We start from the raw sequence: 14,654 nt of genomic DNA on the forward strand, positions 1-14,654 counted from the left end.
AAACCATAAATGACTCTTAATCTCACAAAATAAACTGGGGGTTGCTGGGGGGAAGTGGGATTGGGAGAGGGGGAGGGGGCTATGGACATTGGGGAAGGTATGTGCAATCGTGAGTGCTGTGAAGTGTGCAAACCTGGTGATTCACAGACCTGTACCCCTGGGGATAAAAATACATTATATGTTTATTAAAAAAAAAAAAAATTGGAAGGGGAGGCGAACCATAAGAGACTATGAACTCCGGAAAACAACCTGAGTGTTTTGAAGGGTCAGGGGTGGGAGGTTGGGGAACAGGTGGTGGGTAATGGGGAGGGCAGGTTTTGCATGGAGCACTGGGTGTTGTGCAAAAACAATGAATACTGTTACGCTGAAAAAATAAATAAAATGGGGGAAAAAAAGATGTGGTATATATAAACAATGGAATACTATGCAGCCATCAAAAGAAATGAAATCTTGCCATTTGCGATGACGTGGATGGAACTAGAGGGTATCATGCTTAGTGAAATAAGTCAATCAGAGAAAGACAACTATCATATGATCTCCCTGATATGAGGACATGGAGATGCAACATGGGGGGGTTAGGGGAATAGGAGAAGAATAAATGAAACAAGATGGGATTGGGAGGGAGACAAACCATAAATGACTCTTAATCTCCCAAAATAAATTGAGGGTTGCTGGGGGGAGGTGGGGTTGGGAGAGGGGGAGGGGTTTATGGACATTGGGGAAGGTATGTGCAATCGTGAGTGCTGTGAAGTGTGCAAACCTGGTGATTCACAGACCTGTACACTAGGGGATAAAAATACATTATATGTTTATTTAAAAAAAAAAAGAAAGGATGAATACCCAACTTTTGTAGCAACATGGACGGGACTGGAAGAGATTATGCTGAGTGAAATAAGTCAAGCAGAGAGAGTCAAATATCATATGGTTTCACTTATTTGTGGAGCATAATAAATGACATGGAGGACATTGGGAGATGGAGAGGAGAAGGAAGTTGAGGGAAATTGGAAGGGGAGGCGAACCATAAGAGACTATGGACTCTGAAAAACATCCTGAGGGCTTTGAAGGGGTGGGGGTGGGAAGTTGGGGGAACCAGGTGGTGGGTAATAAGGAGGACACATATTGCATGGAGCACTGGGTTTTGTGCAAAACAATGAATATTGTTACCCTGAAAAAATAAATAAATAAATTTTAAAAATTTAAATGTTTTTTATAGATCTGCCATTGAAGATATTGTCAGGAGCGTTAATTGTTCTCCAATACCTTTAGGTCCTAGAAGAACATTTCCAATAAAATTTAGAACCAAGATAAAGGTCTCAGTAAGGAGTTTTTGGCTTCTTAGTATTGAAATTAAGAATTATTCTAACTTCAAAGAAGGAGCGATTTTGATAGTAAAGCATAATTAGTAGACTTGCTTCCTTGAATTAGAAGTCCTAATTTTGTTCTAGTTTATTGATTATACTGTATCCATGTCCCATTCAGTTTGCTACTTCACATAGAGAACTTTTATGTATTTTTTATTGTGTTTTAATTAATTAATTAATTAATCAATGAGAGGGAGAGTGTAAGATGAGGGGAGAGGGAGAGAGAATATAAGCAGGTCTAGTGTGGAGCCTGGCATGGGGCTCAATCTCACAACGCTGAAATTATGAGTCAGATGCTGAAATCAAGAGTCATATGCTTAATAGACTGAGCTACCCAGGTGTCCCCACGTAGAAAATTTCTAAGTTAACAAGTCATTATGAATATTCTGATTTCCCATTTCTTAGCATCTAATTACTAGAGTCTCATGATACTCAGTTCTGACACAGCATGAGTTAAGAAAAGATGATAGCCTTGACTTGCCTTTACTGAGAGGACACAGCATGAACAAGCTCTATGATAATGAAACTCATTATGAAGAACAATGAGCATTCCATTCTCATTCTTGCTGTTTGTATTTTCTACTAAAACACAAGTGTCTTGTGTCTTGTGGGAAGAATCAACAAAGCAGACTTGGAATTTTTGAAAATGTGAAAGAAAAGATACTATGGAGCATTATGCCTCCATCAGAAAGGATGAATACCCAACTTTTGTAGCAACATGGATGGGACTGGAAGATATTATGCTGACTGAAATCAGCATATTATATATGATATTATGCTTGACTGAAAGTCAAGCAGAGAGAGTCAAGTATCCTATGGTTTCACTTATTTGTGGAGCATAACAAATAACATGGAGGACATGGGGAGATGGAGAGGAGAAGGGAGGTCAGGGAAATTGGAAGGGGAAGTGAACCATGAGAGACTATGGACACTGAAAAACCACCTGACGGTTTTGAAGGGGCGGGGGTTGGGAGGTTGGGGAACCAGGTGGTGGGTATTGGGGAGGGCATGTATTGCATGGAGCACTGTGTGTCGTGCAAAAGCAATGAATTCTGTTACTCTGAAAAGAAATTTTAAAAATGTAGGTAAATTCATTTCTTGAGATGGGGAATAAACCATAATTTTAGCTTTTATGGTTGTGTTATGAATGTCCACAAAAGTCTAGACTAACACAAAGGGATTTAGAGAAACAAATGAGTGAGCTGCTTTTAGGAAATCCAATTGAGGGGCGCCTGGGTGGCTCAGAGGGTTAAGCCTCTGCCTTCAGCTCAAGTCATGATCTCAGGGTCCTGGGATCGAGCCCTGCACTGGGCTCTCTACAGAAAGCCCACTTCCCCCTCTTTCTCTCTGCCTGCCTTCTTGACTACTTGTGATCTCTCTCTCTCTCTCTGTCAAATAAATAAAAATATTTTTTTAAAAAGGAAATCCTATTGAAAGTGCTAAAAGTGCTGAAGAAAGTGTAAACAGAAGTCTATAAAAGATTAAGTTTCAAATGGGACTATGAGATTTAATGAGATCCAAACACCAATATATGGTAACTAGTAGCCAGCTATATTTGTTGTTCACATTTTCTCTGAGACTATAATCTTTTCGTTTAGGAACATTGTGTTATACCAGTCTTGCCTTTATGTTATACCTTCTGTCTGAGCTGCCTCCCTGACTAGATGCTGGGAGAGAGTAAGACATAGAATCAGAATCTCAGGAAGAGAAAGACACTAGTACCTCATCTGGTTCTGTACCTTCCATTAAAGAAAATCCTTGAGTTCTAGAATCACTCATTACATTCTTAGGTGAATCCAAGTTTTCTTTTTACTGAGTTAGAAATCAGGTTGGTGACTGTCAGCAAGATTCCTAATTCTACCCAACATAGCCATCATAGGACATGTCTAATCTTCCTTCTGCCCAACATTTCTTTAAATAAAAGTGAAAATACCATAAAACTGAAATAAACTATAATCAGTTGTTACCTCGATGAGATGACATTATTAGGTATCACCCCATAGCTGTACAGTCATGACCTAATAATAATAAAAGTAACCACCATGTATTGAGTCAGTGAGCAACCACAAAATCCTGGACTAGGGATTTTACTTAGATTTTTTTCCCCTAATGTGTACATGAAACCAACAATGTGAAGCATTTGTGCAACCAACAGGGGAATTACTGTTATTCTCTAAGTTTGCCAGTTGACAGAGGTGCTGTCAGTTACTTTAGGGGCCCAACCTGACCCAGGTTCAGGTCTGACCATAAATCCTGGTTCCTTTACTATCTATGCTCCTTTATACAAATTGCAAGCACATGCCTTATTATTAACTGTATTATTCCTGGTAAAGTGCATTATGTAAATTCTGGGTCCTTTTAAAACAGTTGATCTTTGGGTTGTAGAAATAATCCAAATGATCCTCGCTTAGATAGTATAATTTTGGGGAAACTGTTTTAAATCAAGATCAAGAGGCAGATCACTAGAAGAGGCAGTTTTGTTAAGTCTCATCTCGCATGGGACAGAGTGGGAAGTTGTCTTGTCAGCAGTCAAGAAAGGATACATCAAGGCATCTTCATACTTCCCAAATCTTTAGTTGAGTCCAAGGAACATTTTATTGTAAGTTTTTGTGACTGTTTATTTCAGTGATTAAGAAGTATAATTAATAAATAAATGACAGAGATTTAGCACAAAGTTCATGTATGATATGCATGGTATATACAATATATTTATATGATATAGAGATATATATGACTTATCCAAGATATACTTATGTTTAGGTTTATATATATAATACTTTTTCATCACAAAGAAAAAAGTACAAATTCATAGTGGTAAATAGAAATGTTTACAGAAAAAAGTAGAAGTGTTTAAAAATAAATGTAATAATCACCTTTGCAGTATTCCCTTACACTCCCCCAGGTCTCTTGATAATTTGAGGAATATGCAAGTATTCTTTTCTTTGTCCTCACATGTTTTTCTTTTTTCTATTTTTTATTCTTTCATTTTTATTTTTTTAGACTTTTTAAAAATGATTTTGTTTATTCATGAGTGACAGAGGAGGGAATTAACATCCAAAGTATAGGATAACTTGTTTAAATAAGAGGTGCCTTTTAAATTTACAGAGATTGATTATTTTTCAAAAACAGTTTTGCAATTCATACTTGCAAATCAATGGTGGACATGCCTTTTCTCCTCAAAATCACGGGATACCATAAAGTTTTTAAACTTTGGCTAATCTGTTGAGTGAAAAACTGTATGTCATTTAGGATGCAAATATTTTTAAAAATTTTATTTATTTATTTGACAGAGAGTGACACAGTGAGAGAGGGCACACAAGCAGGGGCAGAGGAAGGGGGAGAATCAGGCTCCCCACCAAGCTATGACCCTCAGGCAGGGCTTGATCCCAGGACTCTGGAATAATGACTTGAGCCAAAGGCAGACACTTAACAATTAAAGCACCCAGGTGCCCTCATGATGCATAATTTGGATGTCTAGTGATGCTGAAAATCTTTCTCTGTTTAAACATATGTTTATATGTTGAATTATAAAACTATATAATGTAATTATAAGGACCATTATATGTCCTTTGTGGCTTGTCTGTTAATATCCTTCACTAAATTTTCTATTGCTTTTTATTTTTTAGTTTACTCTTATTAATTAGAAGAACTTGTATATATTAAAAATATTATTTTGGGGGGCAACTAGATGGCTCATTCAGTTAAGTGCCGTGTCATGATGTCATGGTTGTGGGATCAAGCCCATTGTGGGGCACACAGTTCAGTGGTGAGTCTGTTTGAGATTCTTTCTCTCCATCTCTCTCTGCCCCTCCTCATATCTAAAATCAATACATATAATCTTTAAAAATTACTACCTTTTTGTTGGTCATATTCATTCAGAATAAATACTTTTCCCAATCTATTATCTTTTACATTTTTCATAAAAGTTTTGGCAAATGATTATTTTCTGTCATAAAATAGGGTTAGCTTAGGAAGATCCCTTCAGTATGTGTGATGGTTAATTTTATGTGTCATCATGACAAGGCTAAAGGATGTCCAGACACTAGTACAATATTATTTCTGCATGAGGTTTTGAGGATTTCTCCAGAAGACATTTCTGGTAGGAGGAGTAAAGAAGATTACAGGTGGTCATCATCCAATCTGTTGAGGGCCTGAACAGAACAAAAAGGCAGGGGAAGGGCAACTTCTTTCTGTGCTTGAACTGAGACATCCATCTTCTCCTGCTCTTGGACTCCCTTGGGCATTCAGATTCAGCCCAGGGCTTAGAACATCAGCCTGAATCTTTGGCCTTTGGACTCGGACTGAATTATACCACCACCTTTCCTGATTTTCCAGCTTACAGATGCAGATTGTGGGCCTCCTTGCCTCCATAACTGCCTGAACATATTCCTATAACAAATCTCTTATAGATATTACTGTCTATACTTCTGGCTCTAGTTTTGTGGGGGAATACTGACTAATACAGTCTGTTACAAATTTTTTCTCTAAAACAATTGTCATACTTTTTTATTGTGAAGTTTATTTTTATACTTTGAGACCAGGGCTAAGTTTCCTTTAATATCATTAGCACAAAGGTTAGCTTTATAGGACAAACTGAAATTCTTTCCATATTTTCCTATGACCTAGAAAGAAAGGGTAAAATATTTAAAATTTGGTAGAATCAGCTATAAAACCCACTGGAGTGAGGTCATTTGAAAGGTAGATTTTTAATTAATGGCCCATTCTGTGATTGTGTGTCCATGAAGATTATTCATCTCCTGGATCAAATTTCATAGTTATCCTCAAGATTTCATTTGGTGTCTCACAGTTGCTCTTATATCTTAAATCCTTCTGATACCTTGTTTTTTATAAACCCAACTTTATGTACCTTCAGTTTATCTCTTTTTTAAAGTCATATGACAGATGATCTGTGCATTCCTAAACCTACTCATGGTTGTATATCCCTTTAATTATATCCCTTGACATACACATTCTCTTCTACTGTGGCAAATTAGCAGGTGATGGAATGCCTGGCAGTTTCTTGCAGCTCTGAGTAAGCTGTAGACTCTAACCATTCTTTTATGGTTGGGGAGGATCCCACTCTGCTTTTTTTTTCTAAGGGGTTGCTACTGAAAGACCCGCGGATCCCCATACCCAAGAATTCAACACTGCCACAGGATGCAAACAGCAAGAGGATCTTTATTGTAACGCGGGCGCCTGCGGGTGGTCAGCAGCTCCTGCTAGCTGAGCACACCAGGCTGGGGTGGTGCAGGGTTTTTATAGACAGGTACAAACAAGTTTTGGGTGGGGCGGAGCTGATTGGCTGACAGTTTGAACATTTGAAAAAGGCATACTTGGTGTTAGCGGATTGGCTTTGGAGGACCCACGCGCGCGAAGACGAAGGCGGGAAGGGGGGGTAGAGCGGGGGAGCGGGAAGCGGACTTACAGAAGCAGATGCTTAGTTACAGGAACCTGATTGGTCTATTTAAATTAAGCATAGTCAGGCGTTGGGTTCAAGACAAAGACATAGCTGTTTGTTCTGGCGTGGCGGCCTTGTTTCAGCACTCTGGAAAAAGCCCTCAGCAAGGAGGAAGGGAGTCTTTCATTCCCCCCTTTTTCTTTATCATGGATAGAATCTTATATCCATTTGTCCTGTACTTATATTATGTCAGTTTGGGATTCGGCTTGTTTGAGCAGTTGATATTGCTGTGTCAGTACCATTGTCTGGATTACTGACAAGCGGTCTTTGATGAACTGAACAAGCTTATTTAGGATGTAAGGGCCAATTGATAAAATCAGTAATAGAATAATAAGGGGTCCCAAAAGGGTGGATAATAAAGTGGCGAACCAAGGTGACCGATTGTACCAGCCTTCAAACCAGCCTTGCTGGGATTCAAAATCTCTTCTTCTCTGGGCCAATCTTTCTCTGAGTTTATCCATTGTCTCCCTAACTACCCCTGTTTGATCAGCATAAAAACAGCATTCCTCTTTGAGGGCTGCACATAACCCTCCTTCTTTTAGGAATAACAAGTCTAACCCCCTTCTGTTTTGTAGAACAACCTCGGAAAGGGAGGTTAAGGATTTTTCTAAGGCAGTGATTGACTTCTCTATAGCCTCCAAATCAGCGGTCATGGCAACTTGTAATTGCATAAGCTGGGTGCTTTGAAGTAGGGCAGAAGTTCCTGTCCCAATTCCTGCCGCTATTCCCCCGACTCCTAACAATAGGGCTATGGTTAGGGTTATGGGTTCTCTCCGATATCGGAATCTCTCTGATCTGGCAGGACCGGGTTAGGTCCTATGGCTGCAGAGGGGGATTTAATTGAGAGTTTTATAGTAAATATGAGTCCTTCGTCATAATTTTCCTTATAGAGTCTAAGGCCCCAGCTATATCCTTTTGTCCAGTGGACTGCTTTCTTTCCAGACTCTGTGAAGGTAATCTTAAGGGGGTGACATCATGCATTTTTACAATGTTTTCCATCATTTTCCCTTCCCCAAAATGTTCCCAGCTGATGGGAACAATTAGCTATTACAGTGATAAAATCCCAATTTGAGGTGGGTTTCCAATAGACATCACCTGTAGTTTCACATCCCCAGGCCGCACAGTAGAAGTCATTAGGGCCTCCACATTTATAGGCCCGTCCTCTAGTATTACTATTCTTTGGCGCGGGGCAGACATAAAAGGGGAATACACTAAGTTTGTAATGTCGTGGTCCGTCTCCACATCCCCGGTTAGGGGGCGACATTCCATTGCTTGTAGGGGATGTTGGTGGCTTACGGGGATCATCGTGTTGACCTATGTCCCAAGATCCCATAGCCAGTTTACAGAGATCCGGATACAGGGTAGGCCACCATGTATTAGGGGCGTGTTGGGCCGTACTGGACCAGATAACTTCCCCCGTTTGAGAGAGAACCTGCCAGGTTAATTGCTTGGGGAGATGTGGGCTGGTGCCATTTATAGGGGAAAGGAAAGAGAATAAGCAAAAGAGTAAGATCAATGGCGAATGAGTCTTATCTTTAGTGGGTTTGGGGAGCGTTGGACGGTCCATTCCGAGTTCTGAGGGTGTCCTGTTTGTTCTTCCGGGTGTGCCGTTTTCACATGGGAGGCATGGATCCAGGCTGCAATCCCATCAACTTTTAGCGCCGTGGGCATTGTCAGGAGTACCGTGTGGGGTCCTTTCCAACGGGGTTCAAGGTTTGTGGCTCGATGTCTGCGGACCCAAACGATGTCTCCGATTTTGTAGGGATGAGGCCGCAATGAGGCGTTAAGTTTTTCCTCGTAGGCGGCTGCCAGGGGTTTCCAGACCTCTTGTTGCACCAGCTGCAAGGCTTGCAGATGGGCCTGTATGGAGGGGGAGGGGGAATGAGCAGAGATATCTGGCGCAAAGAACGTGACAGCGGGGGGCGGAGCACCATAGAGAATTTCGAAGGGGGTTAATCCATGGGGGCCTGGAGTATTTCTGGCCCAATAGAGTGCTAGAGGTAGGAGCAATACCCAATCTTTAGAGCCAGTTTCAAGCAGTAATTTAGTTAGAGTCTCCTTAATGGTCCTATTCATTCTTTCTACCTGTCCTGAACTCTGGGGTCTGTAAGCACAATGTAGTCTCCAATCAATCCCCAGCAGCTTGGCCACCGACTGACTTACCTGGGAGACAAAGGCGGGCCCGTTGTCGGACCCTAGTACCTCGGGCATTCCATACCTTGGAAAAATTTCTTCCAGTAGCTTCTTGGCGACTATATTGGCGGTTTCCTTTTTGGTAGGAAAGGCTTCTGCCCATCCTGAAAAGGTGTCTAGAAAAACTAAGAGGTATTTATATCCATACATGCCAGGTTTAATTTCGGTAAAGTCAATTTCCCAATGTGTGCCAGGTCGATGACCACGTACCTGGACACCTGGTCCAATAATAGTCTTCCCAGGATTGACTTGGGCGCAGGCTTTACAATTAGCGGCCGCTTGACGAAGAAGGAAGTTTTGTTTGGGGAAGTAGTTTTTTAAATTGGCCCTATCCATAAGAGATCTCATCTTGTTCGCGCTCAGATGAGTCAGCTGATGGAGGTGATTTATTAGTTCCTGCGCCATCTTTATAGGTACTATGGCCTTTACTCGGTATTCCCATCGGTTTAGGGCTGAGTTGTAATTGGCCCCTATCTTCTGTATGAAATCCAAGTCGGCCTCCTCATAATTCCAAATGGGGGTCTCATCTGGCTCTCCTATCTCAGTGAGTATAGTAACAGTTAATAGTTGGGGCCCCAAAGCTGCCTGTTTGGCTGTCGCATCAGCTAGGCGGTTTCCTCTCGCCTCGGGGGTATCCCCTTTTTGATGGCCAGGGCAGTGCATTATGCTCAGCTTCTTGGGGAGAAATAAGGCTCTTAATAGGGCCAATATTTCGGTCTTATTTTTAATCTCCTTACCGTCAGAGGTTAGTAGTCCCCTCCGCCGATAAATTTCTCCGTGAATATGGGCAGTGGCAAAAGCATATCTGCTGTCTGTATAGACATTAAGATTCTTACCTTCTGCCAGTTGGAGGGCCTGGGTTAAGGCGATCAATTCTGCCCGCTGCGCCGAGGTGCCTTCTGGTAGCGCGCTTGCCCATACAATTTGAGAGTCGGTCGTGATGGCCGCTCCTGCTCGTCGTTTTCCATCCTGCAGGTAGCTACTGCCATCAGTATACCAGGTCAGGTCTGCATCCTTCATGGGCTGGTCAGTTAGGTCGGGCCGTGTCCCATGTGTTTCAGCAAGGATCTGGTGACAGTCATGCAATGGTGCCTCCCTAGGAGTGGGCAATAAGGTTGCGGGGTTAAGAGTCACTATAGGTCCGAACTGGATCCTGTCTGAGTCCAGGAGGAGGGACTGATAATGAGTCAGGCGGGCATTAGACAGCCAGCGGTCTGGTGGTTGGCGGATTAAAGACTCCACTGTATGTGGAGCCAGGATGGTTAGGGGCTGTCCCAAAGTTAGTTTGGTTGCGTCCTTGATGAGGACCGCGATTGCTGCTATCATTTTTAGACATGGTGGCCAGCCTGCCACCATGGGGTCTAACTTTTTGGACAGGTAGGCAATAGGGCGTCTCCAAGGCCCGAGCCTTTGAGTTAGGACCCCCTTAGCAAATCCTTGTTTTTCATCAACAAAGAGGTCGAAGGGTTTTGTTATGTCTGGCAGGCCTAACGCCGGAGATGTAAGGAGTGCTTGTTTGATATGGTCAAATGCCTGCTGTTGTTGCTCAGTCCAAACAAAAGGAGTATCTTGTTTTGTTAAGGGGTACAGAGGAGCCGCTATCTCCTCAAACCCCGGAATCCATAGTCTACAGAAGCCTGCGGTCCCTAAGAATTCCTGCAATTGCCTGTGGTTTTGAGGTGCGGGAATGCCAGAGATAGTCTCTTTTCTCGCGGCTGTTAGCCATCGTTGGCCATTATATAGCTCATAACCCAGGTAAGTGACTTTAGTCTGGCAGATCTGGGCCTTCTTTGCGGATGCCCTATATCCCAGTTGGCCTAGGGTTAATAGGAGGTTCCCAGTACCTGTTCGGCAGTCCTCTTCATTGGTAGCCGCTAATAGAATGTCATCGACATATTGGAGCAGGATCAGAGAGGGATGTCTTACCCGTAAGTCGGCCAGGTCCTGGTGAAGGGCTTCGTCGAACAGCGTTGGGCTATTCTTAAACCCTTGTGGTAGCCATGTCCAGGTTAACTGACCTGATATTCCCAAGTCTGGATCCTTCCATTCAAAGGCGAAGAGGGGCTGACTCTGAGGACTTAGTCTCAAACAGAAGAAAGCATCTTTGAGATCTAGGACCGTATACCAGAAGTGGGTTGGAGGCAGGGAACTAAGTAAGTTGTAAGGGTTGGGCACCGTAGGCTGGATGTCTTCTACCCTCTTATTGACCTCCCTCAGGTCTTGGACCGGCCGGTAATCATTGGTGCCAGGTTTCTTGACAGGTAACAGAGGAGTGTTCCAGGAGGACCGGCATGGGGCCAAAATGCCCTGGTCTAGTGACCGCCTTATGTGCGGTTTGATGCCCTGGTAGGCCTCATTGGACATAGGATATTGCTTAACATTGACAGGAACGGCCGTTGCCTTTAATTGTATGTGAATGGGGGGCTGCTGGATAGCTAGTCCCATTCCTCCTGTTTCCGCCCAGGCATCCGGGTAAGACGCAAGCCAGGACTCTATGTTTCTCTGAGGTTGGGAGGGCTCCTCATGTAGTCTATATTTTTCTTCTAACTGTAGGGTAAGGATGTGTAAAGGAGTCCCGTTGGGGCCGGTCACAGTGGCCCCCTGTGGCTCAAAATGGATTTGAGCCTTGAGCTTGGTTAATAAATCTCTCCCCAGGAGTGGGTAGGGGCAGTCAGGCACATGAAGGAATGAGTGAGAAACTTTACCTGAAGCCAGATGTACTTTTCTCTCCGTAGTCCATTTATATTGTTTTCCTCCTGTTGCTCCTTGAACCCATGCCACCCGGTCACTTAATGGTCCAGGGCTCTTGGTTAAAACGGAGTGTTGAGCCCCTGTATCTACTAAGAAGGTGACTGGTTGCCCCCCCAACGGTTAGGGATACCCGGGGTTTGGGGGGGGGCTCCTGACCCTGACGGCCCTAGTCTTCGTCTAAAGCCATAAGTCTTGTGACTTGCTTAGCATTTTCCTTAGGGTGTCTGAATTTCTTTGGGCATTCTTTGGCCCAATGTCCCCTTTCTTTACAGTAGGCACATTGGTTTCGGTCTACTCGGGGCCTCCTTATGTCTCCCTCCCTGTCTGACTTTCCTGCCTCTGGTCCTTGGCTGCCTTGCACTACGGCGGCCAAGATTTTGCTAAGTTCCTTACTTCGTTTACGTTCTCGTTTCTCTTCCCTTTCTTCAGCTTCCTTCTTTAGTTTCTCCTCTTTCTCTTCCTGCAACTTCCTAAGTCGTTCCTCCTTTTCTTCCTGCAACTTCCTAAGTCGTTCCTCCTTTTCTTCCTGAGTCTCTCTTTTATTAAAAATCTTTTCTGCCTCCTTTAATAAATCTTGTAAAGAGAAATCTTGTAGGTTCTCTAAACGCTGTAGTTTATTCCTTATATCTGGTGCTGACTGCCAAATAAATGTCATTGAAACGTTTCCTCTCTGCTCATTGCTATCTGGGTCAAAAGGCGTATACCTGCGATAAGCCTCCTTAAGCCTTTCCAGGAAAGCGGTTGGAGATTCCTCTGGCCCCTGAGTTATCTGTCTTACCTGAGCCAAATTGATGGGGCAACTCCCCGCATTATGGAGACCTGCTATGAGTAACTGGCGGTAAAGATTTAGGTGGGTCCTACCTTCCGCCGTGTTGAAATCCCAGACGGGACGGGTCAAAGGGAAGGCGGCATCTATCACATTAGGGAGTTGTGTGGGCCTTCCGTCTTCCCCTAAAACGTTTTTTTCTGGCCTCCAGGAAAACCTTTTGTCTCTCCTCAGTGGTGAGGAGAGCCTGCAAGAGTTGTTGACAATCATCCCAGGTGGGTTGGTGTGTGATTAGAATGGATTCAATTAAGGCAGTTAGGGCTACGGGGTCCTGTGAAAAGGAAGGGTTATGGGACTTCCAATTATATAGGTCGGAGGCCGAAAAGGGCCAATATTGGAGCTGATTGCCTGGCCCTCCTCCTTGGTGCAGGGGAAAGAGTTTGGAAGTTCCTTCTTGTGTTGGCTCCCTGCGACCCCTAAGTCTTCCCACCATTGGGGATGGCAAGGGGTCGCGTTCTTCAAGTGGGTGCTCTGGCTCCCTTGTGGAATTTAGTGCCTGCGCAGGAGGGGGAGGAGGATAAGGGGGAGGTTCTTCAGATAGAAGGTCTATTAAGGGGGAGTCCTCCAGAGGAAGGATCTTCTGTGGTTTAGGACGCCGTGGAGAAGAGGGATCGCTGACTATAGGATATAGGTTAGAGGAAGAAGGAGGTTTGGGAGGGTCGGTGGGATCTGGGATGGGGTGAGGGACGGGGGGAGCGGAGGGTCCTGGGGGAGAAGTGGTGTATGGAAGGGTTTTGGGCTTTGGGTGAACGAAGGGAGAGACCCAAGGAGGACGCTCATCAACCAGGCTTTCCCACACTACAACATAGGGTACTTGGTCCGGATGGTCTTGGGGTCCCTGGTTGAAGACTCGTTCTTTGACCTGTAAAATAACATGGATGTTAAAGGTTCCATCTTTGGGCCACCCAACGTTAAAGGTAGGCCATTCTGAAGTACAAAGTGTCTGCCATTTCCTTCTTCTGACTTCCACCGACAGGTTATTGGCTCGGATTTGGACGTCTCTCCAATGTCCTAAAGTGAGACTCATAAGTGTCTGTCCCATTTTGGAATCAAGGGAAATCCAAAGGGCAACGAGAAAGACACACAAAACACACAAGACACTTAACGCACACAAGACACTTAACGAGCCAGCAAAAAGAAACGCTGCGCGATTTTGGTGCAAAACCGAAAGTACAGATTCAGACGGCCGTGAGGAAATATGAGTTTCCTCTGTGGCCCACTGATGGACGTATCCCTCGGATACGTGTGGGGGCCCGAAAAAACGGGCCCCTCTAATCCCTGGGGCGTCCCCCAGGGTGGCACGGGAGAAGTCCGAGTTCGTCAACTCCTTCTCAAGCTGCCCAGAATACAGATCTACTATGCGTAGTAGTACAGTCCTATACAGGCGTATAGGCAGAACAAACGGGAGACGAGAACACGAGCACGAGACAGAAAATGAGAACACAGTTATTAAGGCTTAAATGCTGGCCAGCTTACCTCCCGGTGGGAGTCGGTTGGATCCTTGGGCAGGAGTCCGATGATCCCGGTGGGACCTCCAAATGAAAGACCCGCGGATCCCCGTACCCAAGAATTCAACACTTCCACAGGATGCAAACAGCAAGAGGATCTTTATTGTAACGCGGGCGCCTGCGGGTGGTCAGCAGCTCCTGCTAGCTGAGCACACCAGGCTCGGGTGGTGCAGGGTTTTTATAGACAGGTACAAACAAGTTTTGGGTGGGGCGGAGCTGATTGGCTGACAGTTTGAACATTTGAAAAAGGCATACTTGGTGTTAGCGGATTGGCTTTGGAGGACCCGCGCGCGTGAAGACGAAGGCGGGAAGGGGGGGGTAGAGCGGGGGAGCGGGAAGCGGACTTACAGAAGCAGATGCTTAGTTACAGGAACCTGATTGGTCTATTTAAATTAAGCATAGTCAGGCGTTGGGTTCAAGACAAAGACATAGCTGTTTGTTCTGGCGTGGCGGCCTTGTTTCAGCACTCTGGAAAAAGCCCTCAGCAAGGAGGAAGGGGGTCTTTCACTACCATGTCCCAGATGAAAGCCCTGACCCTCAGCACTGCTTCCAGCAGA

The 14,654-nt window shown here is 44.2% G+C and overlaps 1 protein-coding gene across 1 annotated transcript; it reads right to left on the reverse strand.

Annotated features, from left to right (window-relative positions):
* Positions 1–10,685: 10,685 nt before the first annotated feature.
* LOC123936057 lies at positions 10,686–13,631 on the reverse strand. Its single transcript, XM_045996839.1, is given in 3 exon segments — positions 10,686–10,871; positions 12,024–12,727; positions 12,729–13,631. Coding segments are annotated over 3 exon segments (1,665 nt in total). The 3' UTR covers positions 10,686–10,813.
* Positions 13,632–14,654: the final 1,023 nt, after the last annotated feature.

This window comes from Meles meles, unplaced genomic scaffold, assembly GCF_922984935.1.
Source record: "Meles meles unplaced genomic scaffold, mMelMel3.1 paternal haplotype, whole genome shotgun sequence".
NCBI classification, from domain to species: Eukaryota; Metazoa; Chordata; class Mammalia; order Carnivora; family Mustelidae; genus Meles; species Meles meles.